Source organism: Oryctolagus cuniculus, chromosome 12, assembly GCF_964237555.1.
Source record: "Oryctolagus cuniculus chromosome 12, mOryCun1.1, whole genome shotgun sequence".
Lineage (NCBI taxonomy): Eukaryota > Metazoa > Chordata > Mammalia > Lagomorpha > Leporidae > Oryctolagus > Oryctolagus cuniculus.
Genome location: NC_091443.1, coordinates 64,627,313 through 64,652,904, shown reverse-complemented (window position 1 = coordinate 64,652,904; position 25,592 = coordinate 64,627,313). Strand labels below are relative to the sequence as shown.

At 57.5% G+C, this 25,592-nt stretch overlaps 2 protein-coding genes across 4 annotated transcripts; one reads left to right on the top strand and one right to left on the bottom strand.

Moving 5' to 3' along the window:
- Positions 1-3,842: 3,842 nt before the first annotated feature.
- On the bottom strand, positions 3,843-19,892 carry TYRO3 (TYRO3 protein tyrosine kinase). Of its 3 annotated transcripts, none has more exons than XM_051822497.2 (19): positions 19,449-19,889; positions 17,522-17,705; positions 17,238-17,338; positions 16,424-16,594; positions 14,958-15,044; positions 14,097-14,212; positions 12,600-12,777; positions 11,920-12,065; positions 11,340-11,484; positions 10,897-11,026; positions 10,713-10,813; positions 10,077-10,172; positions 9,681-9,761; positions 9,082-9,174; positions 8,536-8,657; positions 8,028-8,137; positions 7,676-7,835; positions 7,373-7,509; positions 3,843-5,276 (listed from the first exon to the last, which is right to left on the bottom strand). In XM_051822497.2, the coding sequence occupies exons 1-19, from the start codon at positions 19,588-19,590 to the stop codon at positions 4,892-4,894; spliced, it is 2,685 nt and encodes an 894-aa protein (XP_051678457.2). In that variant the 5' UTR covers positions 19,591-19,889; the 3' UTR covers positions 3,843-4,891. The 3 variants fall into 3 exon arrangements, with proteins under 3 accessions (XP_051678457.2, XP_008267386.2, XP_051678458.2); XM_008269164.4 differs by lacking the exon at positions 19,449-19,889 and adding an exon at positions 18,511-19,162; XM_051822498.2 differs by lacking the exon at positions 14,958-15,044 and having other exon boundaries at positions 19,449-19,892.
- LOC138844800 (acidic proline-rich protein PRP25-like) lies at positions 19,609-20,229 on the top strand. Its single transcript, XM_070054851.1, has one exon. It carries the CDS (start codon positions 19,609-19,611, stop codon positions 20,227-20,229), a length of 621 nt encoding a protein of 206 aa, XP_069910952.1.
- The last annotated feature ends 5,363 nt before the right edge of the window (positions 20,230-25,592 follow it).

Here is a 25,592-nt window from a genome sequence, read left to right as displayed (position 1 = left end):
CCCGGTTTGAGTCCCAGCCCCACTTCTGATCCAGCTTCCTTTTCTTTTAAAGATTTATTTTATTTATTTGAAATACAGAGCTACACAGAGAGAGGGAGAAAGATATCTTCCATCCTCTGGTTCACTCCCCAAATGGCCCCAATGGACAGGGCTGAGCCAGACCAAAGCCAGGAGCTTCTGCTTGGTCTCCCATGTGGCTACAGGCCCAAGCACTTGTCCCGTCTTCCTCTGCTTTCCCAGGTGCATTAACAGGGAGCTGGATCTGAAGTGAAGCAGCCAGGACTCAACCTGACCCCCATCTAGGATGCTGGTTCAGCAGGCAGTGGTTTAACCCATGCGCCAAACACCGGCCCCAGCTTCCTCTTAATGTGCGCCCTGGGAGGCAGCAGGTGATGGCTCAAATTTGGGTCTCTACCACCCATGTGGGAGACCCGGACTAAGTTCCAGGCTCCTGGTCTTGGTCTAGGCCAGCCCTGGCTGTTGTGGGCATTTGGGGAGTAAACCAATGGATGGAAGATTGCTCTCGCTCTCTTTTGTCCTGCCTTTGCAATAAAGAAATGAACGGAACCAGCCTTCTGACAGCAGGTTTAGCTGCCGTCTACAGTGCTGGCATCCCATATGGATGCCAGTTTGAGTTCCAGCTGCTCCATTTCCCATCCAGCTCCCTGCTAATGCACTGGAAAAGCAGCAGAAGATGGTACAAGTGCCTGAGCTCCTGCACCCATGTGAGAGACCTCGATGGTGTTTCAGGCTACTGGTTTTGACTTGGCCTAGCCCTGGTCATTGTAGCCACTTGGAGAGTGAACCAGCAGATGGTAAATCTCTCTCGGTCTCTCCTTCTCTATAACTCTACCTTTCAAATAAATAAATCCTTAAAAGGAAGGAGAGGAAGGGAGGGAGGGAGGGAGGGAGGGAGTTACAGAATTACAAAGAGGTAGAGACAGAGAGGTTTTCCATCGTTGGTTCACTCCCCAGATGGCCGCAACGGCCAGAGCTGTGCCGATCCGAAGCCAGGAGCCAGGAGCTTCTTCTTGGTCTCCCACACAGATGCAGGGGCCCAAAGACTTGGGCCATTCTCCACTGCTTTCCCAGGCCATAGCAGGGAGCTGGATCGGAAGTGGAACAGCCAGGATTAGAACCGGCGCCCATGTGGGATGCCGGCGCTTCAGGCCAGGGCGTTAACCCGCTGTGCCACAGCGCTGGCCCCAAGCCACTGATTTTGACACCACCATCCCATAGGAACACCAGTTCAAGTGCCAGCTGCTCCACTTCCAATGTCTCGCCCTGCTAATGCCCCTGGGCAGCAATGGAGGATGGCCCAAGTACTTGCACCCCTGCCACCCACAGAGGAGACGAATGGAGTTCTAGGTCCATGGCTTCAGCCTGGCCCAGCTCTGGCCATCGTTGCCAGTTGGCGAGTGAATCAGAAGACAGAACTTTCTCTGTCTCTCCCGCTCTCCCTGTAACTCTGCCTTTCAAATAAATAAATAAATACAACTTTTAAAAACATGTCAGAAATAACTTTCTTTGCTTTAGATTGAAAAATAAGTTATACCTTATAGAAAATAATGTGTTTTTTTTTTCAATTTCCATTATTTTCACCTACCTCAAACCTGCTGGAGGGGGTCTGATGTTGTAGCCACCACTTGTAGCAGTGTTATCCCATATCCCAGGGCCGGTTCAAGTCCTGGCTCAGTCCCAGATGCTCCCCTGCTGACCCGCTCCCCGCCAATGCACCTGGGAAAGCACCCACGTGGGAGGCTCAGATGCAGTTCCTGGCTCCTGGCTCTCACCTGGCCCAGCCCTGGCTGTTGTGGGCATTTGGGCAGTGAACCAGAGGATGGGAGATCTCTTTCTCTGTTCCCCTCTTTCTCTATCACTCTTTCAAATAAATAAATCTTTTTTTAATTTTTTTTTTTTTTGACAGGCAGAGTGGACAGTGAGAGAGAGAGACAGAGAGAGAAAGGTCTTCCTTTGCCGTTGGTTCACCCTCCAATGGCCGCCGCTGCAGCCGGCACACCGTGCTGATCCGATGGCAGGAGCCAGGATCCAGGTGCTTCTCCTGGTCTCCCATGGGATGCAGGGCCCAAGGACTTGGGCCATCCTCCACTGCCTTCCCGGGCCACAGCAGAGAGCTGGCCTGGAAGAGGGGCAACCGGGACAGAATCCGGCGCCCCGACCGGGACTAGAACCCGGTGTGCCGGCGCCGCAAGGTGGAGGATTAGCCTATTGAGCCACGGCGCCGGCCTTAATTTTTATTATTGTTATTTTTTATTTTTTGACAGGCAGAGTTAGACAGTGAGAGAGAGAAAGGTCTTCCTTCTGTTGGTTCACTCCCCTAATGGCTGCCACGGCCGGTGCTGCACTGATTCGAAGCCAGGAGCCAGGCGCTTCCTTCTGGTCTCCCATGCAGGTGCAGGGCCCAAGCACCTGGGCCATCCTCCACTGCACTCCCAGGCCACAGCAGAGAGCGGGACTGGAAGAGGAGCAACCAGGACTAGAACCCGGTGCTCAGATGGGATGCCGGCGCCGTAGGCGGAGTATTAGCTAAGTGAGCCATGGCGCCGTCCAGGCCCTTTTTGAAATACCGACACATGTGAAGCCCCAGACACAGTGCCTGGTGCATCAAAGTGACCATTAATGGTAGACAATTCTACTCAAGTTATCGCTCAGATAATCACCAACGACACTCACAGCTGATCCCTGCAGGAAACATTCTGAAAGCTACTTGCCGGGAACTTAAGTCAGGTTTCATGATCTACGTGGGAACTAGCACGTGGAGCCACAGCAACAGGTTTTTCAGGATATTTGCTTTCACAAGTGCCAGCCCATTTGATTGCACTTGATTTCTCTCAGCCGGCAGACAAGGCTGTGCCCTTCCTGGCCTCCCCAGCCCGCCCCAAAGCAGGCAGGATTCCCATGTCTGCTGCTCCAGGCTCCCACGAGCTTGTTCTCAAAGCTTCTAAATTTTCAGGTGGAAGTATTTGGGAGTAAACTCCATGTTCCTATTTCTTTTTTAAACTGCTTACTTATTTCCACATACTTGAAAGGCAGAATGACAAAGAGATCGTCTGGCTGGTTCACTCTCTAAACGCCCACAGAAGCCAGGCCTGGGTCACTTTGAAGCCAGGAGTTCAAAATTCCATCTGTGTCTCCCACATGGGTAGCAGGGGCCCAAGCACTTGGGCCACCATCTGCTGCCTCCCAGGGTGTACATTAGCAGGAAAAGGAGTAGCAGGGACTCCAACCGGGACTCCAGGATAGAATTCAGGCATCCCAAACGGTGGCTTAACCCGCCGGCTGTGCCACAACGCCCGCTGCCGAGCTCTTATTTCTGGTCTTCAGACGGCTCCGTTATTCCCAGAGAGGTCTTCCTGGCCCAGGCAAGAGAGTAAAGGTGAGAATAAAGACTCTATACCCAGTGGTAGGCTGATTCAGGGAGGGAGGGAGACAGCAATGACTGCCTCTTTGTTCCAAGATGAAGAACTTCCTGAAAATATTTGCAGTTTCAAAAGATAAATGATGGTTATCTCTGGGTGGTAGGAATATAGGTAACTGGCATTTCTCTAGGATTTTTTTTGCATTTTCCTAATTGGCTACAATGACTGCGAATTATCTTTAATATATTAAGATTCACTGGGATCTTATGTAATTACAAAAGCATTCTGCGCTCAATGCAGAAGACTTGGAAAACACAGAGGAAGAAAGTCTCCTTAATCACATCCTATAAAGGTAACAGCTGTTAACATTTTGGCATATGTCTTTCCAGACTTTTCCCTACGCAGAGATGCTTCATTTTTGTGATCTGGAAAAAAAAAGTAAACATTTTAAGAGACAAAGCCTTGGTTCTTTAGTCTTCAATTTTATTTCTGTTTTTAAACAGCAACTAACAGCTTGGAAATGCCCCTAACAGCAAGGACCCGCCCCATGCACTCCAGCAGACTCCCCCAGCCTGGCCTGGAGCCAGACTCCAGTCTCTCCCCCTCACCCACACCAGCTACAGGCCTATTTCCTCTCCAGAGACAGGGACAAAAGAGGGTCTCCCGTTGTTTGGGAAGCTGGGGCTGAGGGTCACTGCACGGAAGGGCTGGGCTCACACACAGCTGCCTTTGTTAGTCTTGAGACGTGTGGGGATGGGTAGCATGCTCAGACTGGGGCAGGGCACGGAGGAGTGCCCAGACGCCTCTCTGGCCTCCATCATGGCCGGGCAAGCCCCATGGCAGCGCTTCCCTTGCTGGGCTCGGGGCACTGTCTTCAGAAGACCCTCCCTCCACGGCCTGTGGCCTAGGCAGGGTGGGGAATCAGAAACTCCATGAGGACGCGGCCTTCGGAGCATCCCACTGCCTACTGCAGGACTTGGGACACGGCTGTCGTAGCCCCTTTCCAACTCTCCCCTAAAAGGGAACAATACAGGGCACCTCTTTCTGAGTCCGAGGGGTGAGCCTGGCATTGAAAGCTGGAGTGTGGGCACAGCTGGGCCCCCCGGCTGCAGGCGGCTCAGTGCATGCACTACAGCAGCAGGGACAGCTCAGCTGGGAGGGCAGGGCCTGGAAAGGCTGCACAGACCCTCCCTCATGGCCATCCACACCCATGGTAACCATGGAAACATCACCACCACCGCCCCTCCTGCCAGCTGCCTGGGTTCAGACCACCAGGCCTGGCCCACCTCCATGAAGCCAAAGCCTGAACCGATGCCAGGCCAGCCCCGAGTGGCTGCAGGAAGAACTGGGATTGGGCAATTTGGTCAGTCCAGGCTTCCAGCCCAGCTCGGAGGACTTCCACAGGAGCCCCCACACCTTGCTGCCTGGGCTGGGGTCAGACAGGGCTTAGCCGGCCAGCACAGCAGCTGGCAGCGCCAGCCAGATGGCCCCAGGAGCCCTCTGCCTGTGGGCTAACAGCTACTGTGGGGCAGCAGCCCTTGCTGCAGAAGCCTCTGGGCCTCATTGACGGGGCTCTCCGGCTGCTGCTCCGCCTGCCCAGATGGCTCGGCGAGCCCTCCGGGGCTGAGGATGTACCGATAGTCACTGGGGGTGCCCTCTGCTGCCCTTATGCCACTGCCATCCCCAGCCCCACCACTGGGCTCATCCCCGCCAGGCAGCTCCCCGCTGCACCCCTCGGCAGGCTCCTGGGTTCTCCCAATGTTGATATACAAGGGGTCCTGGCTGGTGGACAGCACGGAGAGGTGGCCCAGGATGGTCTCCAGTTCCATTCGCAGGCATGTGAAGCTTGGGCGCTGCTTGGGGTCGGCGCTCCAGCACTGGTACATGAGCTCATACCTGGGGGACAGAGACATGTGAGGGGAGGTGGCGGCCCTTCCCTCAAAAGCTGGGGCCCCTTAACCCCATGGCACAGGGGTTTTTGAAAATGGCATCTACCGTACTTGTGCAAGGGGCTTACGATGCATTAGGCACTCTGCAGCATTCGCACCCACCCTATGAAATCACCAGTCCCTATTTTACAAAGCTGGAAGCTGAAGCACAGAGGCTCAGCTCCTGGATGGAGGTCACACAGGTAGGAAGCTACAGAGCCACGACTTGAAGCCAGGTGAGCTGGCTCCGAGGTCCCTCCTGTGCTGTCTTGACGGGGGAGGGTCCTTGGGGTGTTCCTGTCTTGTAGAACCCAGCCCAAGCCACGGTGCCACGGTCACTCTTACAGGTTGGGCTGGAGCCCCGACTCTAAGGCTCAGATCCGCACAAGGCGGCACCCGCTCAGGCCGTCTGCAGTCCTCACTGTTCTTGGACACCTTCGAGAATCTGAGAAAAGCTTCCAGCTCTCTTTCCCTGGCAAAAACGCCTTTTTTTACATACTATTTCAGGAGCCTTACAGATTCCCTGAAGCCTATCACTGTTCCCAAGGAATGACTCAGGCAGAGCAAGAAAAAGCAAACCAAAACCCAATAGGAAGGGGCTGAGACGAGTCCAGCCCATGACAAGAGCCCCACGCTCTGCCTCACACAGCAGCCCTCCTGACAGGGCCCCAGTGATGGGAGCAATCATGCCAGACCCCAAGTAGGCCGTGGGAATGGCTGGGGGCCACGGGGACATGCCAGGCCAGGACACATTCCCAGGGCTGTGCTAGGAGCCAACTGGCGCCTGTCCACCAGGCAGCCTGGTAGGAGGCCAGCCCGCCCTCCATTGACAACACCAGGCCCAGGCTGGGAGGAGGCTGAGCCGAGGCCTGTCCCCCACCGCCTGTTGGAGCCTCCGAAGCTGCAGCCGCCACCACGCAGGTTGAGCTTCCTGTCCCACCAGCCCCTCATGCCTGCTGAGCAATGGCGGGCGGGGGGGGCACTGGTTCACCTCCCAGGAAGTTCCCTCTTGGAGGCAGGTGAGTCACCCACAGCCCAGGCTTAGGACACTTCAAATCCACTGTGCTGGAGGGGAACCCCAGCGTTCTCCTGCTTGTCTGTGGCCCTCTGCAGCTCAGACCCCACAGCAACAGAGCAGGCTCTTTCTGGGGCCCCTGTGGGCTCCCTCTGTGGGGCTAGCAAAAGGTCCTCTGGGGGCCACGAGAGCCTGGCTGGGACAGAGTGGAGAAGAAGCGCCACTAAACAGGCTAGCTCAGTTGGCGTCAAGGTTAATAAGAGCGCATACTCTAAAATCACAGGGCTCTGGGTTCAAATCCCAGCTCATCCACTCAACAGCATGTGACTGGGCAGCTCACTTAGCCTCTTTAATCCCATCCCCTCATCCACACTAAGTCTTTTCCTCATAGAGTTAGAGGAAGATGGCATGAAAGGGTACCCCAAGCACCCAACTCAGGTTACCATGGCTTCACTGGGGTCTGGTGACATTTTTCTACAAGGAGCCACACCCTGCTCCACCCCCAAGGGCAGGCTTTAGGCTTACAGGGAAAAAAAAAAAAGGAGGCAGTGCCCCTCCTCCCAGGGCTTCCATGCTTCATTGTTGCTCCCCCGCTCCCTCAAGAGGAGGCGGAAACCAAGAAAGGAACCCAACCCCAGCCTCCCACGCCCTCCTCCACCTGGCGCTTGGCAAGCAGGAGAGTGGTAGAGCTGCCTGTGGCCCTCCATGCAGGGAGGGAAACTCGACCTCGGTTCTCTTAGAGTAGCCAGGGTCTTGAGGAGGAAGGAGGTCGGGATGCGGCGATAGGGCTATGGGCTCAGCCCCTGTGTCTCTTGCCCTTGGGGTTCCCAGTTCTCTCCAGAAAAAGGCTGGAGCAAGAAATGAGAAGGCAAAGGGACAACAGAGGAAACAAGGGGACAGCCGCAGGACGGGGCGGACGGGGCGGACGGGGTGGAGGTCTGGCTCCTTCCAACGCCAAGGACATTCCTGCCCAAACGAGGTCCATTTGAGATGGTGCAGAGGCTCCCCCTGGCCCAGCCAGGACCCCAGAGCCCCTTCCCAGCACTCACACATCCTCCATGCACTCCGGAGGCTGCTTCAGGCGGTTCCCGCCGATGAGGTAGTTGTAGATCTCAGCGTTTTCGATGCCAGCATAAGGCGTCTGCCCACGAGTCATGATCTCCCACATGGTCACTCCAAAGGCCCACTGCAACAACGTGGAGGTGGGGAAGGAGGATGTCAAAGCCATGGCCAGACAGCAAAGACATTCAGGGTCCTCATAACTGGACATTCAGAGCACAGAGAACAGACCTGGCTAGGCCCTTGGGGAACCACCCCCGTCACGTGCATCAGCAACCAGCCACTCTGCTCACCACGTCGCTATACACAGTATACAGGTTGTCAGCCAGGCTCTCCAGGGCCAGCCACTTGACAGGCAACTTGGAGGCGCAGCCCTGACGATAGTAGTCCCCGCTATAGATCTTCCGGGAGAGTCCAAAGTCAGCCACGCACACGGTCATGTCCTCGGCCAGCCTGCAAGGGGTTTGGAAGATGGGGTCGGCCTCCCCGCTCAGGCCCACAGCCTCCCTGCAGCTGGTGTATCTTTGCTCCCAGGCTGGCCCCATGCACAGCAGATATCATCCGAGGAAGGAGCTGACTGCCAGTGAGCCCGCTCCTCCTGGCACTAGCCGCTGGCTCCCACCCTGAGCCCACCAGAATTCCTACATGCAATTCCGAGCGGCCAGGTCTCGGTGGATGAAGTTCCGGGAGCTCAGGTATTCCATGCCACAGGCAATGTCCACCATGAACCGGATCAGGGTCTGGAGGGGCAGGTTCTGGTGGGCAGACAGGGCAAACTCAGGCTGGGCCTACCCACCCGGCTGGAGCAGGATGAATGGGGTACCTGGCCAGAAGGCCAGAACACCATCCTCAGAATCAATGAAGGCAGGGAAAGGAAGACAAGCCTCGCCCGAGGCAAGGAGCTGTGGCAGCTCAGAGTGAGGCTGTGGGGCCAAGACTCTCTGAGCCTGGGGTTCCATAAATTCCTTCTCCCAGAAGTGGCCCTGGCCTCGCCTCTGATTCCCAGCTGGGCTTTGTGAGGGAAAAGGAAGCCTGCCGGCTTAAAAGGGGTCAAACCCAGAACCCTCCTACTCCCAACCGCTCCACCGGCCTCAGGCCTGTCTCTCCAGGCTCTGTCCCTCTCCGGCCTTGCTCCTGCACCCCAGGCACTCACAAAGGGGTTCTCCCCAACCCGGGAGGCGAGCAGGAAGGCGTGCAGGTCCCCGTGCTTCATGAAGGGCAGGATGACCATGGGGATGGGGAGGCGGCCTTTAGCCCTGCTCCGGAGGCTCACCCCTGGGGACAAGGGAGAGTTAGAACCTGGGCACACAAAGTCCCCACCCAAGACCCCACCTGCTGCGTCACCTCTGGCCCAGGCTCCGCCACCTGTTTCCCCACTGGTTCCGCATTGGCCTACCACTGTGGGACTACGCAGGACGGCTCTGGCTGCCCCGCCTCCCCTGGAGCACCTTCTCTGTGCCCTCCTTCCCCTCCTCTGTCCACAGAAGCAATCTTCTTGTGCAGCCCTTTGGGACAGGGTCTGCAAACCCAACTCCACAGCTGGAGCATGGCCAGATTTCAGCCAGGACCCTGCTAGCTGTTTTGCCATCCGCTGACTCACCAGGGAAGCCCAAGCTTCTCTCCCGCAGCTGCTCCCTCACCTCGGCGGAGCCTACACTGGGCTCTGTTCCCTGTCTGCCTTCCCCAAAAAGGGGCTCACCAACAAGCTTGGCCACGTGTGGATGGTCAAACTCCTTCATGCAAGCTGCTTCTTTGAGGAATTCTTCAATGTCACTTGAGGCAATGATGTCAGCTAGGAGAAGAGGGTGCAAGGGAGGAGAGAAGTGAGATGTGCCCCCACCTCTGCCCAAGACTCCTAAGTCCTGCGCTTTAGATGTCCGGGGCTTCCTAGAGCTCCTGGGAAGCAGTCCAGCCAAGAGCAGGAATGGCGCCAGCCAACAATTTCTCCACCTGTCAATGACGCCTTCCCTTTGGTTTGGACAGCACCTCAAGCAACCGCGGCCATAAGCACCCCAAAGCCAAGCTCAGCGGATGGTCACTGCTGACGGCAGGGAGCAAGGGCTGGGGCACGGGAGTGTGTGGGGCTGCTGCCCATGAATTATTCACATGGCACACACAGCACCCCAGTGAGTGCTGACAAGCTCTTCTTTGAAATGCTGGAGGCAGAGCAGAGCCCGCTCAGTCAGTCACCTTCCATCCTCCCGAGGGATGCCTTCACGCCACACCCTCCACCCTCCACCCTCCACCCTCCACCCTCCGAGGGATGCCTTCACACCACGATGGCTGCGGTGTGCTCACCTTTCAGCATCTTCACAGCCACTTTCACGAAGGAGCCGTCTTCCTGCTTCAGCTGGGCCTCCCGCACAGAACCAAACTCTCCTAGGAAAGGGTCCACATGAGGGGGTCTCCCTGGCTTCTGGCAGTCCACCCCCGCAACTTCCTTCCCAGGTGACCTTCCATGGGCCACTGAAAGAAACTCCCTTGCCCCTCGCCAAAGCAGAGCATGCTGGGAGTGGCTCCTCAGCCCTCCCTGTCCCCAGTGCCCCCCTCCTAAAACATCCCAGACTCAGGAATCTACACACATATGTGGCTTACAGAAGCTGACCCAAACCCACGCTGTCAAAGTGCCAGGAGCCGCTCCCCTCGGCCACAGCGAGCCCCCTCAGCCACGGCGAGCCCCTGGCTCCCACACACCTTTGCCCAGCATGCGGCCCAGGGTGAACTGCTGCTCAGGGATGAGCACGTCCTCCAGTCTGTCCTTCAGTTCATCGCTAATGCCCAAGCTGTCCACTGCGTTGAGGGGTGGAGAGGAAACGGGGCCTGTAGTTCTGATCCAAACCCTAGCCTGCCCCCTCCCCCTTTTCTTTAACACTCATTGACTATTTTCATCTACTTGAAAGACAGAGCAATAGAAGGAGAGATCTTCCATCCACTGGTTTACTCCCCAAATACCCACAACAGACAGAAGTGAGCAAAAGCCTGAAACTCCATCCTGGTCTCCCACATGGGCAGCAGGCCCAAGCACCTGAGCCATCTGCTGCCTTCCCCGGAAGCTGGATCAGAGGTAGAGCTGCCAGGACTTGAACCAGCACTCAAATATGGGATGTGGTTGTCCCACGTGGCAGCTGAACCTGCTACATCACAGTGCCCACCCCAGGAGTAACCCTCCGAGAACAGAGATGCACTCAGCTGCTCAGGGCTGGGTCACTGCTATGTGCCTGGGACTTCTCTAGGTTCATACATTCTCATCAAATTAACGAACAGGTAAAAGGAATGACAATGGGGACACAAGATGGCACGTTTCCCTTTCCCATGATGCCCACCACTCACGTGTGGCCTCAATGCGCTCTGGCCTTTCTCGATTGAAGGACCGGGCTGCCCGGAAGTGAATGGCGGGCTCCCCTCCAGCTACGACGCTGTCAAAGGCTTGCCTGAAAGGAAAGCCAGCACACAGGGTTAGCTGCAAGGTCTTGGGCTCCCACCTGCCTCTCCCTCCGTGTCTCCACCCCCTTACCCGAACCGTGTCTCCTTCCGCCTCTTCCGAAGCAGGATGAGAGCCAGGGCAGCAGCCGTCACCAGAGCCGTGAGCACACCCAAGACTACAGGCACCCAGGATGTGCGGCTGTGGGGAGGGCCCTGGCGGCCTAGGGAGGGAGGGACAGGAGCATGAGCCATGCCGATGCCAAAGGATCCCTTCAGATCGTTCCCAGTACGGACATCTGGCCTGGTCAAGGGGTTCCCTTGTCAGAAGTTCCCAAGGAAGACCCATAGTCCCCGCCGGGTCGTGACGGGCCCTTACCATCTGCACTTGACAGTGTGGCCGAGGATCTCTGTGCTGGCTCTGAGACACAGTTTAAATACCGACCCCCCGCCTCAACTGCTTAATTCTGGAGTCTGTGGGCCTATGAGGAAGGAGGGTGCTAGGCTGCCCTTGAGAGCCCCGATCTCCTGCCTCACCTGCATGGTCGCGGGAGGAGACCACCAGTGACCGACTCCAGGGCCCGTAGCCTATTGCGTTGGATGCGCACACGCGAGCGATCAGGTCCTTCTGGGGATCCCAGCCGGTCAAATTGACCCTGGTCCCCTCCACCATCAGCTCCTCCTGCAGCCAGGAAAAGCCCCCACCCCACACTGAGCCCAGAAAAGTCCAGCCAGAAACATGGGAGTCTAGGGGCACTGTGGGTTCGGCAGCTTTTAGGAACACAAGCTTGCGGAGTCCTCACTTCCAGATCCGGCTGCAGAGGCTTCTCCAGAACACTAGCCACAGGTGGGGGGCGGGGGCGGGGGCGGGGGGGCGGGACTGGCCTGGGGATAGAGCCTTATCTGTGCCCTCCCCCGCTAGTGCAGGAATGTACTTCCTGCTTCCCATACAAAGACAGCCGCCACAGGAAAGGCGATCCCCAAGGTAATCCAATGGGGGAGGGAACTTGCAGGGGAGGGGCAGCGAGAGACCCAGCCCACAGGCGCTCTGAAAGGCCTCAGAGCCCCGCGGGCTGGAGCCCCAGAAGAGAGAAAGTGGAGGGTTCTGATCCCTTACCTGGGTCCCATTGTCTTGGACCCAGAACAGTTTATAGGGTCCCAGGGGGGCTTCGGAAGGCCCCTTGAGAATCACTTCTTCCCACTCCAGGATGAGGCCCGAGTCCGTGCGAATGGCATGGAGGTTCTGGGGGGCGCTGGATGGGGCTGTTCCCAAAGAGAGAAAGTTGCCGAGAGCCCTCCCCTTCCCGTCACTGTCACTCTCCATCTACCCCTAAGAACCAAGCATGGGGGGGAGGGAGTGCGTTCACACCCCAGCTGCTCATCACCATGGTTACTGCCTCTGCCTCATCCCTGGCCACACCCCTTTCAAAGCAGTGCCAGCCTCCCTGCAACTGCCAGAACCCCAAGTAAGCTCTGGCCCCTGTGCCTTTGCACCCACTGTGCCTCTCCCTGCAGTGCTGTCCCCCACACATCTCCGTGCATTCTTACTTATCCCCTAGACCTCAATCAGCTCTCTTTGGGAGGGGCTTCCTTCATCACCACATTATCCCATCTTCTCTGGTTCACTTCTCCAGCGTCAGGAAGCAGTGTGGGATGGTATGCAACAGGCAGCTCGGTCAATGTTGTGATGCCTGAACCTCCCTCCCTCCCTCAGGTAGCTGCTCGAAATGCACTCTGGGCAGAACTCCAGCTCCACCCCCACCCCCCCACCCAGCTCCTCTGCTCTGAGTCCCTTACCTAGCCCTCTTGTCTGAAAGGGCACCCAGTCGGCATAGGGAGAGGGTCCCAAGGCGTTGGCACAGCGCACCCTGAGGCTGTAGTTAGTGGCAGGCGCCAGGTCCCGGAGCAGGCAGGTAAAGGGTGGCACGGGCACCACGACAGCCAGGACCTCCCAGTTCCCTGGGGCCTGTGTCACCTACAGAAAAGGCGGAAAAGGAACACTGTAGGGGAAGGAGGGTCCTAGGACTGTGAGATGAGATGAAAGAAGGCTAGGCAGGGGCTTGGGAGCCTGAATGTGTGCCTGGCCCCCCACCCCACCCCCGCCAGCCTCTGCCCCACAGCACATTCCCACACCTCCAGGCCTTTGCACGTGCTTTCCTGGTCTACTCTGGAGAACTCCCCAGCCCCACTGCACTCGGTGCATAACTACAAAAGCACTGGATTCCAGTCATTGTTGACACACAGACTCACATTCCTGGACTGCTCAAGCCACCATGAACCAGTCTCTCATTATACAATTTGGGGCCCAGAGGAAAGACCCTACATACTACTGCATGGCTAAATATTGAAATCAGCTAATCCAACTATGCACTAGTTTCTATCTTGATACCTTGTCAGATACACAGAAGGTCAGGTTTGCATTTATAATTCTCCAAATCCTTGGAGTTCCACGTGTGAATGTGGTGGCACTGCAAGAGCCAACCCCACCCAAGGGCCTACAACTCTGGAGGCCTCATGTACACAGGTGTGGGCAATGCTGCCTGCAAGCCCAAGCCTGGTGCCCATGCCCCCAGCAAAAGGCTGCCCCTCAGAAGTACACATCCTTGGGAGGATGGGCCAGGGGAACAGCCTCTACAGGCCTTGGAAGCCGACTTAGTGCAGCTGGGCAAGAGGTCAGGTACAGCTGGATGCCGGAGTGGTAGTGAGAGTCCTCCCCACCTGCACAGCTTGTCCCCTGGTCCTGAAGCCTCTTTGCCTAGGATCAAGAGGTGTGGCCAAAGGAGGGGGGTGGGGTCTTCTAAAAGGGTAGCTCAGAGCAGGGACCCAGGGAAACTGCCTAGAATAGTTTTGAGAGGTGTTCACTAAATGCCTTTGAATACACAGGTGAAAATGAGCAAGGCTGCACTACCTCCTGTTCTTAGGGTCACCTTTCCCAGCTTTTCCACCCTCCAGGGCTGAGGACCCTTCTGGGCCTCCTGTTCCCTTTGGCTTGGGTTGGGGGTTATGAGAATGCGAGTATCAGGTTCGAGATTTCACCCACACAAGAAAGCCTCTTCCAGGGACCCCCAATCTGCTCCAGTGATCTGCTCTGTAGCCTGAAGAACGCAAGGGTTTGAGCCAACCTGCCAGAGCACCTTATGACAAAGAGACAGTGGCCTGGGTTCTTCCCGCTAACGTGCAGCACCTGAATAGAGCTCCAGCCCAGGCCTCACAGGCAGACCTAGTAAACGTGACATCACTGTCAACCAAGTGCTGGTCAGGCAGGGAGAGCCCTTGGGGCCCGTCTCCGCCTACCTGGACTGTACAGGACTGGATGAGGGCTCGGCCATCAGCCCCCGGCATCCAGGCCACGCTGGCATTGCTGCTGGAGAGCTTTGTCACTGTGACGTTGAAAGGAGCTGCAGGCAGTGCTGTGAGTGGGAACTCAGAGTCAGTGGCGGGAACAAGAGACGCGGGAGCCAAGCCCTGACTCGCTCCCCACCCCCTGGGGCCTGGGACACTATCAACCTAAAGATGGCTACTTAGCATGCCCAGGACCACAGTTCCACACAAGCCAAGCAACCAGCAGGGAACAGCTGCTCAGCACTGAGAGTGCCCAGGCTGTGAAGAGGGGTCACCTCTCCCTGAATCAGGGGCCCGGTATGACCAAGGAATAAGCTAAGAGTGTCCGGGGGTGGCACCTGGGGCCTTGGGAGACACAAACAAAATAGGCAGCTGCCCTTGCAGCCACAGCCAAGCTCCTGCTGCAATGGCTCGCTGCTTCCTCTCTCCCCCTCTCCCTCTGTGCACCCGCCCTTTGGGGCTCCTCTATCTTCTACAAAGCTGCTTTCCCCCTACCCCCGCACCCCCACTCCGTTCCCTCTACAGGGAGTGAAGAAACAAGGTTGGGCATAAGCCTTGACCATCTCCTTCTGCCTGTCTGCCTCCCTCCCTCCCAAGGACTGTGCTTCGTGATGGGAAATCTGCTGTGACGTCAGGATTCTATTCTCATCTCAGCCACGGCAGGGTCTCAGGTGCTCCCACTAGGAACGGGAGCTGAGCCAATTAACCCCTCATCCTGACAGCCCAGCAGGACCGAGGGGGGCAGGGCCACCAAATCATTCCACATGGAAAATGCCCCTGGCCCCACCCCCCTCCTCCCACTCGTCCTCCTACCTTGAATGAAAATAGTGGCAGGGCGAGAAAAGGCCAGGCCCTTTATGTTGCGGGCTTCGCAGGAAAACTCCGTGCTCTGGGTCACCCCTGGGGCCAGAAAATCTCAGTGAGCCGCCTAAGCCCTCTCAGCAACTCCCACTCACTGTGCAGCTGGGAAGGGGGGACCCTTGGAAGTTCCTTTAACCAAAGGAAGGAAGGGGCTGGGGGTGCAGTATGGGGAGATGAAGAGGGGCTCTGGAATCTAAGGAGCCTGGCTAGGACGCTATATTCCCATCTCTTAAATGGGAGAGCTGTGGGAACAGGCACGTGAGTGAAGCACAAGGCAGGCAGCAGGCACGTGAGCAATGCCACACCTCTCCCACCTCCACCCGGTCTCCCGCCGGCAGGGCCAGCTCCCTCCTCTCCTGCTCAGTTTGCTCTGTGCCCTGCCACTGGCGGGTCTGCTCGGTTCTGTACTCCTTAGGCGTGTGTCTTCCTGTCCTGTTACATACTCAGCTCTTTCCGGGGTGGGAAAGGCAGCTTCTCTTTCTGTTCTTTCCTCCCCTGCGGTGCCTAGCACAGTGTGGCGTGTGGAGTGGGAGTTTGGTGAGTGCTTATTAACGGGCTGGCTGCACATCTGGAGAGAAGTGAACCCCAGCTCCTGCACAGGACCCTCCCTCCGCCCCACCCACCCACCTCTTCTCCAGATTCTAATTGCTGGAGGACTCCACAGAGCACAGCCTCTTCCCCCTCACCCTCCTCCAGCGCCAGGTTTGCACTCCCATCTTTCTCGCCCAGAAAACGGTAAACAAACTTCGCAGGGAGGTAAGCGAGGCTCACCAGCACACCAGCACGTGAGCCTGAGCGTCTGGGGGCCCAGTGGGTGTGCAGGTGTGGCTGCTTGGGGTTTAACTGTGCCGAGGGATAGACAGGTACTGTTGTTTGGGAAGATGTCTGGAGATTTCTGGAAAGGGCCATGAAGGGGGAGGTCACTGTATCTTTCTGCTGGCCTCCCCCTCCCTCCCGTTCCCCACTCTGCAGCCTGAGAATCTCAGTGCCTGCCAGACACTCCTCCCCAGCTCTGCGTGGGCTGGTTTCTGGCTCCTTCCCTTGGGAGGGGCTGGGGGATGGGTGCCCCTGGCCTCACACGATTCATCTCCCAGGGCCAGCTGCACAGGGCCCAGACTGCTGGGAACAGAGGAAAGGCGGCCCCAGCACTCCCCCTCTCCCCTCTCAGAGCGTGCGCGCGCGCGCGCGCACACACACACACACACACACACACACTCATCAGGACACTAATCAGCCCACCCAGGCAGCCCAGCACACCTGGCTAACCAGCTCAGTAACGTGCAGATCACGCACCCAGGCACCGAGGTTTGCTCTGGCACCTCACCACAGCCAACTCCGCGATTTAAAGGCGATTCGACCCATGCCAGTCTCACCACACTCCGGGACCCTGCTCAAAGCCTTCTCCTGAGGCTGCTCACCTGTCACATTTAAAATGGAGGGAGAGGGAACAGGGCCCCCAACTTTCGTGTGTTCTCTCCACCAGAAAATGGTGACGGGTTCGGGGGGACCCACGGCCTCACAGAACAGTTGGAAAGAGGCATTGGGCGGCACTGCCAGATCTTTGGGCTCCACCGTGAAAAACGGCACACCTGGAGAGAGAGGGCAATGGGTGGTGGGCATCCAGCTGCCCACCTGAAGTCCTCCGTGCAGACGGGGGTGATGGCACCACAGGCATCCATCTAGCTTGGGGGAGGGGGTTGCCAGCGCTTTTCTTCCTCAGCCTCCACTCCCTTCCCATTCCTACTCTGACAGCTCTTCAAAGAGTAAGGGGGTGGGGGCTGGAGGAGGGGAGTGGGTGGGCGCTTTAGCAGGGTTCTGCAGGCTCTGGGTCCCGGCCCTTTGTTACTTTCTTAGTCACTTTGTTTTCCTGGGCTGAACAGCTCTGAGCTCCCACAGCTGCGGAGCTTTCCTCCCCTCCCCCACCCCTCGCCCTGCTGGCCGGGCCACTTGGCGGAACAGAGTCCAGCCCCAGATGGGTGCTAGAGGCATGTTGCTCTGACAACTGAAACAGGCTGCATCCCCCAGCCCCTTTCTCCCTGGGCTGCGGGTCCTGGTTATCTCCTTGGTTCTCAGATCGGAAGTCTGGGGTGGGCCCAGAGCCTGGTGTAAGCTGGTCCCCACAGGGCAGTGGGGTAAGCTGGCTTGCATGGAGTTCTCCTCCACTGATACGGCCGGCCGGCATCAGGCAGCACCTGCTCCAGGCCAGCGCATCCATGTGGCCTGCCTCCTCACCTTCGACCGTGAGCCACACCTGCTGGGACATCTCCGTTTCTCCCCCATCATACGCTTGGCACCAGTAGTGGCCCGCATCCGAGCGCTCCACTGACTTCAGGCTGCGGAAACAGGACACTAGGCTCGCCTCCCACGGTCCAGGGGCAACAGGACATGGAGCACTCAGCCTGCCCCCACTTCAGAAGGGTTCCACAGGCTGTCCAACACAAAAACCCTGCAGAGCCCCGGCCCTCGGCACAGCCTGGCCCCGGCCGGCCCCCGCACCGTGCCCCCTGGTCCTGCACCTGAGGAAGCTGACCCAGTGCCGATCGTCCAGCTGGATGAACACCTCGTCCAGGGTCTCGATGACAGCCCCGTCCTTCATCCAGTGGATGTCAGGGCTGTCCAGCCCCTCCACGGTGCAGTTGAGCCTCACAGGCAGCCCCTGAGACACGGTCATCTTCACCGGGGCTCCCCAGAGCTTCAGGTCTGGGGGAGGCAGGGGGAGACAGTGTCACCAACTGGGTCAGACCGAGAGCGAGTCGGTGTCAGAGAGAGAGACCCTGTCCTTGGAAATCTCTCCTATTCCCTCCCAGAACACAGCTTCGGGCTGATTCTCCACCAGAGCCAAGGAGGCAGCAGGGGCAGGCCAGCGTGGGAGGGAAGGTGGCCAGGACCTGGGCTGGGCGGGGAGACACAGGACAGACAGCTCAGGCCTCACTTCTGTTCTACCAAGTCCCTCCAACACCACCTCTGAGGCCCTTTTCTCCAAGCCTCCCTGCTGGGCAATGCAAATCCAGGCCCAACCACCAAGGGGAAAGCCCAAAAAAAAGGGGGGAGAGGGCTGAAACAGGGGAAAGTCCTCAGCCCCTGGGGCACGCACTGCCCTAGAATTGGCTACTGCACCCAGCCGGTGCAACAGGCTGCCCGCTCTCCACCCAAGGAGTCAGCGTAGCCCCTGCGACGGCACCAGCACCCCCTCCACCCTTTCTGCCAAAGAAAGGAGGCTGCGGAAGGGAAGGGGGTGCTCTCCCAAAGTAGGGAACATATGGCTACAAAACCACGTCAGATCAAACACATGGCAGCCTTCCTGGCAGCCACCGGCTCTATTAATACCTGAATGTGTGCAGGGGCGGAGGCTAGGAGGGTGGGAGGCAGAAGAGAGGGGTGGGGCCCTGAGCAGCTAGCCCAAGACTGCAGAGCCATTGTCACATCAACAAGGGCCACCCTCTGGAACGCTGCCCCTCTCCTCTGTGCACACATGCATGCACACGCACACACCACACGCACACACCTCCTGGCTCCCTGGCAGAGGTGCAGGGAAGTCTCCACATGGCTGAAATCCAGTCTTGCTTCCTCCTGTCCTTGGCTGTGTGACTCTAGGTAAATGCCTGGGCTCTCTGAGCATCAGATGCACACCTCTTAGCTGCTAAAGCCTTGTCACCGTCTTTCCCTTCCCTTCCTTGAGAGACTGCTGTCTCAGGAGGTGCCAGCCCAGTGCCTGCTGCCCTGGCCTCTGCCTCTTCTCCACCTCCTTCTTGGTGTCGGGCTCAGACGCAGGACAGGCAGGGCAGCCTCACACCCCCTCGTCCTCTAGCAGTCCCGGAGGTGTGCAGTGTGCGCTTGGGAGAGCCAGGAGCTGCATGGAGCACTCTTGCCCCAGCGGCTCCATGGGACATCAAGCTACCCCGGCAGAGACCAGCAGCCTAGCCTCAGCCCCTGCCCTCCAACATACCCGGTTCCAGGAAGCTTTGCGGACCCAGGAACTTGAGTGTGCCCAGATGTTTTTGTGACAGGGCATCCTCGCAGCCCCTGTTTCTAAATGGTATGGGGTGCCCCTTGGGTTCTCGGCCCCAGCCTCTGCTTTCCGAGTGGGACCACTGCGTGCGAGGTGGGCAGACGAGAGCAAACAGCCAAGAACATCACGGCGGGAAAATCCAGTCCCCACCGCCCCCCGCTGACCGCACAGCCCACACCCCACTCGCCTCCCTTCACCCTGCCTCCAGTCGCGAGAAAGTTGGGGGTGGGGGGCCCGACCGCAGACCCCGCGGCCAACACTCCGCAGCGCGCCCTCCGCCGCCCCCACCTCGGCCTTCCAGCCTCCGACCCCCCAACCCAAACCTCCGGCCCGCCCAGGCCCGGGTCTCGCTCGGCTGCCGCCCCTGGGCTCCGAGCGCCGGCCGCGCCCCTCCGCAGCCCCCACTTCCCGCCGCCTCCCGGGCCAGCCCCTACCTACGGCCGCGGACTCCGGGAGCAGCAAAGAGACCAGCCCCGCCAGCAGCAGCAGCAGTACCGGCGGCGGTGGCGGCGGCGGCGGCGGCGGCGGCGGCAGCGGCGGGAGCCCCGGCCGCCCCATGCTCCGCCTCAGCGCCATCGGCGGCGACGGCGCACCATGCCGGGCCCGGCCCGCGAGCGAGGAAGAAGAAGGGAGGACAGAGGGGGAGGAGGAGAGGGAGGGCCGGGGGAGGGGCTGGAGCCCGCCCGGGGGGCGGCGCCGGGACCCGTGCCTCCGAGACCCGCGCCGCGGCCGCCACCGTCAGCCGCGGGGGGTCCCCGGGGCCGTTCCTGGGCCACCGCGCTCCTTCCTCAGCCGCCGCCGCCGCTGATTCATGTTCTTCGCGGAGCCGCCGCCTCCTCCCGGCCTGCCCGCAGCCCGAACTCGTACCGCCCCCCCGCGGAGCCCTGGGGCCGCGCTCGGTCGCTGACCCCCCGCCCCGGCCGCCGGGATCGGACTCCGGCCCCTGGAGGGCCCCCGGCCACGCCCCCCTCCCCAAATACTCCGGAGCCTCAGAAACTCCGCCGGAGCCCCTACGCAGCCCAACTTCTGTGTAGACTCTTGGTGGCAGAATCCAGCACTCCCCCTCTGGACGGGACGCTCCTAGCCCCGGGCCCCAACGTCGCTGGGACGCAGGCTGCCCCCGCAGAACCGGCTCCCCCTTGCGTGCCTTTCGCGCCTCTCTCCTCTCTCTTTCACCTCACGTCTTCACGTTCCTGCTCCATGTCCCGCCTCTGATTCCCAAGTATCCTCCTACCCGAAAATGACCACTTTCGCCTCCCCACCTTAGCGGCGTATTTTCCAACTTGGGTCTGGGGTCTTGCAGTCTCAGGTGCTACCTTGAGACTCACTGGTCCCCGCGCTAGGCTACACGGCCAAACAGCCCGCCTTTGGAGCTGTCCCTTCTGCCTAGTGCTTCCCTGCCCCCCCCCAATCTGGTGTGAAAGATGGCCATGTCCCCACCCTGCCCAGTTATGCATTAGCCATTATTTCTATGCCACCCTGCACACAGTAGGCAATCCTTATATAAATAGGCAGATGTCAGTTAAGTGAATGAATAACTGCCTCACAGCCTGCCTGAAAACCAGCAGTCGCGGGGGTGGCCTTGCCCACAGACATCCTGTCAAGCAGATGCAGAGCTGGTTCCCAACCAAGCCCACCAAGTGTTCCCCTCCCCGTGTCCTTGCCACTGCCTGTACCACCCCGCCTCCGCAGGGAGACCAACGCAGACAACCCTTCCCAGAGGCCCTGGGGCGGGGGGGCTGCCATTCAACCTCCCCACAACCGCCCTGGATCTTTCCAGGGACTCTTCTGGGCAGCAGGGGCCCGCCTCCTCCTCCGCTTGGCCCCAGCAGTGCTTGTTTATTAATTACGCTAATGATAACAGCCTTGCTGGCGGCGGCTTCAGCCCCAGCTGGGGGCGCCCCCCGGCGGCAGCACAGGGAAAGACTCAGGGCGCCCTATCAGAGTTGGATGGCAGGGTCCTGATGTCCTGCCCTGAGCTCTGCGCCAATTTTCTTGGGCACTGTCGGTCGGCTCCAGGATCTTTTCCTAAAGGAGAAAGAGTTACTCCTTTCCAGAATTCAAAGCTTCCGAGTTGGGGCCGACTTGGATCAGGGCAGACAGACAACAGTCTGGGGCTGAGGCCAGAATGACTGGGGCTGCTGCTAGCCGGCTCCCCAGCACTTGTCACTGCTCTCCCATCTTGCTTCACAGGAGGGGACTTCCAGGTTTCCAGTGGCTGGGGGCCTCCTCCTCCTGATTCTAGCTGACATTAGAAAGACTCCTCCGACAGGATGTTGGACCCAGAGCCCAAGGCTAGTCTTTAACTTCCATTTCTCAATCCATTCCCTCCCTGTCACTTCCTGAGCTGCCAGGGAATCCCAGCCCAAGGGCGATCCTTTGCCATCAACCACAGGGGCTTGGAGATGTCACAGAGGCAGTGGCATTCTTTCCATACAGCCTTGAGAAACTTCCCAGCTCAGTTACAGGCCCGTGACCTGTCACTATCGGCCCAGGGTAGTGCACTTTCCATGCAAGGCAGGGAGCCCTGAGTCCCTGCTCCTTCACAACTCTTAGCATTTTGACTTGCAGGGTGGGGGAGTAGGGACTGTGAGGTCCTGGTCTTCTGACTTTTCTGCAGAGTTTTGGCTTCCTGAGCTCTCACAACCTACTCTCCTTGCCTGTCTCCCCCATCTTGCTCTCTCTTGGGGGTACAGTATAGCAATGTGCTTCCAAGGATATGTGAGCAGGTGTGATTTTGTGGAACACGTGAGTAGGTGGGTGAGAGGGTGTGCATTGTGAGGTATGGGGGAGGGTGTGCATTTGTGCAAATTCTAAATGTGACTGACACTTTGTGGGTGGATGAGGAGAAAATGTTCATGCGTGTGTGTGTGTGTGTGTGTGTGTGTACGACTGGAGGAGGTTGGCTGCCTGTGCAAATGCATGCCTGCAAAAGCTCCCTTCCTTCCATAAATGCATTGCTTGGAAGGAAACTAATCCAATCAACAGGAAATGTATTTGACCTAATGCAGGAGCAGCTGTTCCAGGAGTTCCTGTCCTCAGAACAGAAGCAGAGCCAGCCATGATCTGTCCCATGGGAGTGAGAGGGTACAAGGTGGCATGAGTGCTGAGTGAGAGGAAGGACCCCGGGCAGTCCCTTATTATGGGCAGGGCTAGGCTGAACTGTGGTGCTCCCTACTCTGGTGAGGTAAGTCTCCCCATTCTCTGCTTTTTTGACCTACCCAGAGCTGCCCCAGGAGGTCAAGAATCCCACAGTAGATCCTAAGGCCAAGTCCAGCAGTCTCAGGAAGCAGCTACTACAGCTTTTTCAGAGTTAAGGTGTCCCCAGCCCTCATAGGAGGAAGCAAGACAGAACTAAGGTGGAGTAATGACTCACTGACCCTGTGACCAGCAACCTGGCTAAGAGGGGAGAGTTGGCAAGTTCCACTCAAAGGCTGGAGCAGGGTGGTAACTATTCCTTATCACCTTGGAGAAGGCAGAAAATCTCTACCTTTGGAGCTTGTAGGAAGGGTGTTTATAGGTGTGAACCTGGGGCCGCAGGGGTGGGGTACTGGAGATGATTGCTGTCTGCATCAGACAACCTCAGCCTGAAATCCCTGAGCCAGAAACAAGGCCACTTCCTGCCCCGCTGACCATGAAACAGAGGGTGAAATCCTCTTGACTTACTTCCATGGGGATGATTTCAGAGTCGGGAAATGAGAAGAGAGCATCAGGCTGGATTTCTGAAAGGGCTGGTGGCCCTTGCACGTGGACGAGAAGCTGTCTTCTTCAACGCCTCACCCGAGGATCACGCCGACAGGAAGAGCTTCGTGAGTGAGGCTGAGTGTGTGTTAACACCTTGCATCTGGCTGACTGCATCTCTCTATTTCGCCCTCTCTATGGACTGTTTCACCCACACACACACACAGAGAGGAGTATAATGAATCCCAACATACCCATCACACTGCTTCCATGTCTGTCTTAGCCACTGTGCGGCCCATTGTGCTCTTGTCATTGAAACTTTTTTTTCTAAGATGTATTTATTTGAAAGGCAGAATGAGAGAGAGATGGTCTATCAGCCATCTGTTGTTTCACTCCCTAGATGGTTGCAACAACTAGAGCTGGGCCAGAGAAAGCCAGTAGCCAGGAACTCCATTCAGGTGTCCCTCGTGGGTGGCAAGAACCCAAGTACTTGTGCCATTGTCTGCTGCCTCTCAGGCCCTTAGCCAGATGCTGGATCAGAAACTAAGATGGCTGGTGCCACGGCTCACTAGGGTAATCCTCCACCTGCGGGGCCAGCACCCCGGGTTCTAGTCCCAGTTGGGGCGCTGGATTCTGTCCTGGTAGCTCCTCTTCCAGGCCAGCTCTCTGCTGTGGCCCAGGAAGGCAGTGGAGGATGGCCCAAGTGCTTGGGCCCTGCACCCGCATGGGAGACCAGGAGAAGCACCTGGCTCCTGGCTTCTGATCGGCGCAGCTCGCCAGCCATGGCGGCCATTTGGGGGGTGAACCAATGGAAGGAAGACTTTTCTCTCTGTCTCTCACTGTCTATAACTCTCTCTCTGTCTCTATCTCTCTCTCTCACTGTCTAACTCTGCCTGGCAAAAAAAAAAAAAAAAAAAAAAAAACTAAGGCAGGACTTGATCCCAAACACTCTGATACAGGCTGTGGATATCCAGATGTCCCAAGTGATGGCTTAACTCACACTGCCACAACACAGAGAGAGAGGTCTTCCATCCACTGGTTCACTCCCCAAATAGCCACAACAGCTGGAAATGGGCAGATCCAAAGCTAGGAGCCTGGAGCTTCTTCAAGATTTCCCACATGGGTTCATTTGGGCCATCCTCTATTGCTTTCCCACGAAATAGCAGAGAGCTGGATCGGAAGTGGAGCAGCTGGGACTCCAATTGGTGCCCATATGGGATGCCAGCACTGCAGGTGACAGCTTTACCTGCTATGCCATAGCACCAACCCCCTCCCCCCCTTTTTTTTTTTAAGATTCATTTATGTATTTGAAAGTCAGAGAGACACACAGAGAGAGATCTTCCATTCACTGGTTCATTCCCCAAATGGCCACAATGGCCAGGGCTGGGCCAGGAGCTTCATCCAGATCTCCCATGTGGGTGTTGGGACCCAAATGCTTGGGTCATCTTCCACTGCTTTTCCCAGGCCATTAGAGGGAGCTGGATCAGACGGAAGTGGAGCATCCAGGACTCAAATTTGTGCTTATATGGGGTGTTGGCATCACAGGCAGTGGATTTACCTGCTGTGGCACAATGCCAGCTCCAGGTTTTGGTTTCTAACATCATTCTTCAATAAAAGGACCCGAGCGTGCTTAGGGAAATGGCTGATTCTAGGACTGGAACAGGAAATGTACAAGATGAGCTTGAAGTGTCTTGTAGAGCCAGAAAGTAAGGAGGTGCTCGAAACATACAATGCTGACGTCTATCAAAGAGTTACAGGAAAGATGGGAACTTTCGAGCAATAGAATTAAGTAGTGTTGGGTTTTATACTTTAAAAAACATTTTTTTTTTATTTTTTATTTTTACATTTGACAGGCAGAGTGGACAGTGAGAGAGAGACAGAGAGAAAGGTCTTCCTTTTTTGCCGTTGGTTCACCCTCCAATGGCCGCCGCGGCCGGCATGCTGCAGCTGGCGCATCACGCTGATCCGAAGCCAAGAGCCAGGTGCTTCTCCTGGTCTCCCATGCAGGTGCAGGGCCCAAGTACCTGGGCTATCCTCCACTGCACTCCCGGGCCATAGCAGAGAGCTGGCCTGGAAGAGGGGCAACCGGGACAGAATCTGGCGCCCCGACCGGGACTAGAACCCGGTGTTCCAGTGCCACAAGGCGGAGGATTAGCCTATTGAGCCGCAGCACCGGCCAACATTTATGTATTTATTTGAGAGGCAGAGAGAGAGAGAAAGAGAGCATGCTCCCATCTGCTGGTTCATTCCCCAAATGCCTGCCACAGCTAGGACCGAGCAGGGCTGAAGCCGGAGGCTGGGAACTCAGTGTGGGGGCCCCAGTGAAGATGGAAGGAACCCAGTTACTAAAGCCATCACCACTGCCTCCAGGGTCTGCGTTAACAGGAAAGCTGGAGTCTGGAGCTGGAGCCAAGTACTGAAGACAGGCAGAAGTCAGGAGCCAGGACCTTTATCCGGTCTCCCATGCAGATGGCAGGGAGACACTTGGGCCATCTTCCACTGATTTTCTCAGGCCATTAGTAGGGAAGTGGATCAGAAGTGGAGCAGCCAGGACACAAAGCTGTGCTCACATGAGATGCCGGCGTCGCAGGCAGAGGCTTTTCCAGCTACTCCAGAAGCTGGCCCCCAAATTAAATATTTTTAAAAAACTAAAATTCTAGTCTAATTATAAGAGAAATATCAAATGCCAATTGAAGAACTTTTTTAAAAAGATTTATTTATTTATCTGAAAGAGTTACACACAGAGAGAAGGAGAGGCAGAGAGAGAGAGAGAAAGGTCTTCCACACACTGGTTCACTCCCCAACTGGCTGCAATGGCTGGCGCTGCACTGATCTGAAGCCAGGAGCCAGGAGCTTCTTCCAGATCTCCCACACAGGTGCAGGGGCCCAAGGACCTG

What these genes read in the sequence shown, in the direction of transcription:
- TYRO3 (XM_051822497.2), bottom strand. Translation starts at nt 19,590, where the DNA reads ATGGCGCTGAGGCGGAGCATGGGGCGGCCGGGGCTCCCGCCGCTGCCG. An exon ending in GGTGTGGCTCACGGTCGAAG is followed by an intron (nt 16,595 to 17,237) that starts GTGAGGAGGCAG and finishes CTCTCTCTCCAG; the next exon opens with GTGTGCCGTTTTTCACGGTG. An exon ending in ATACTGTGTATAGCGACGTG is followed by an intron (nt 7,510 to 7,675) that starts GTGAGCAGAGTG and finishes ACGTTGTTGCAG; the next exon opens with TGGGCCTTTGGAGTGACCAT.
- LOC138844800 (XM_070054851.1), top strand. Translation starts at nt 19,609, where the DNA reads ATGCCGGGCCCGGCCCGCGAGCGAGGAAGAAGAAGGGAGGACAGAGGG.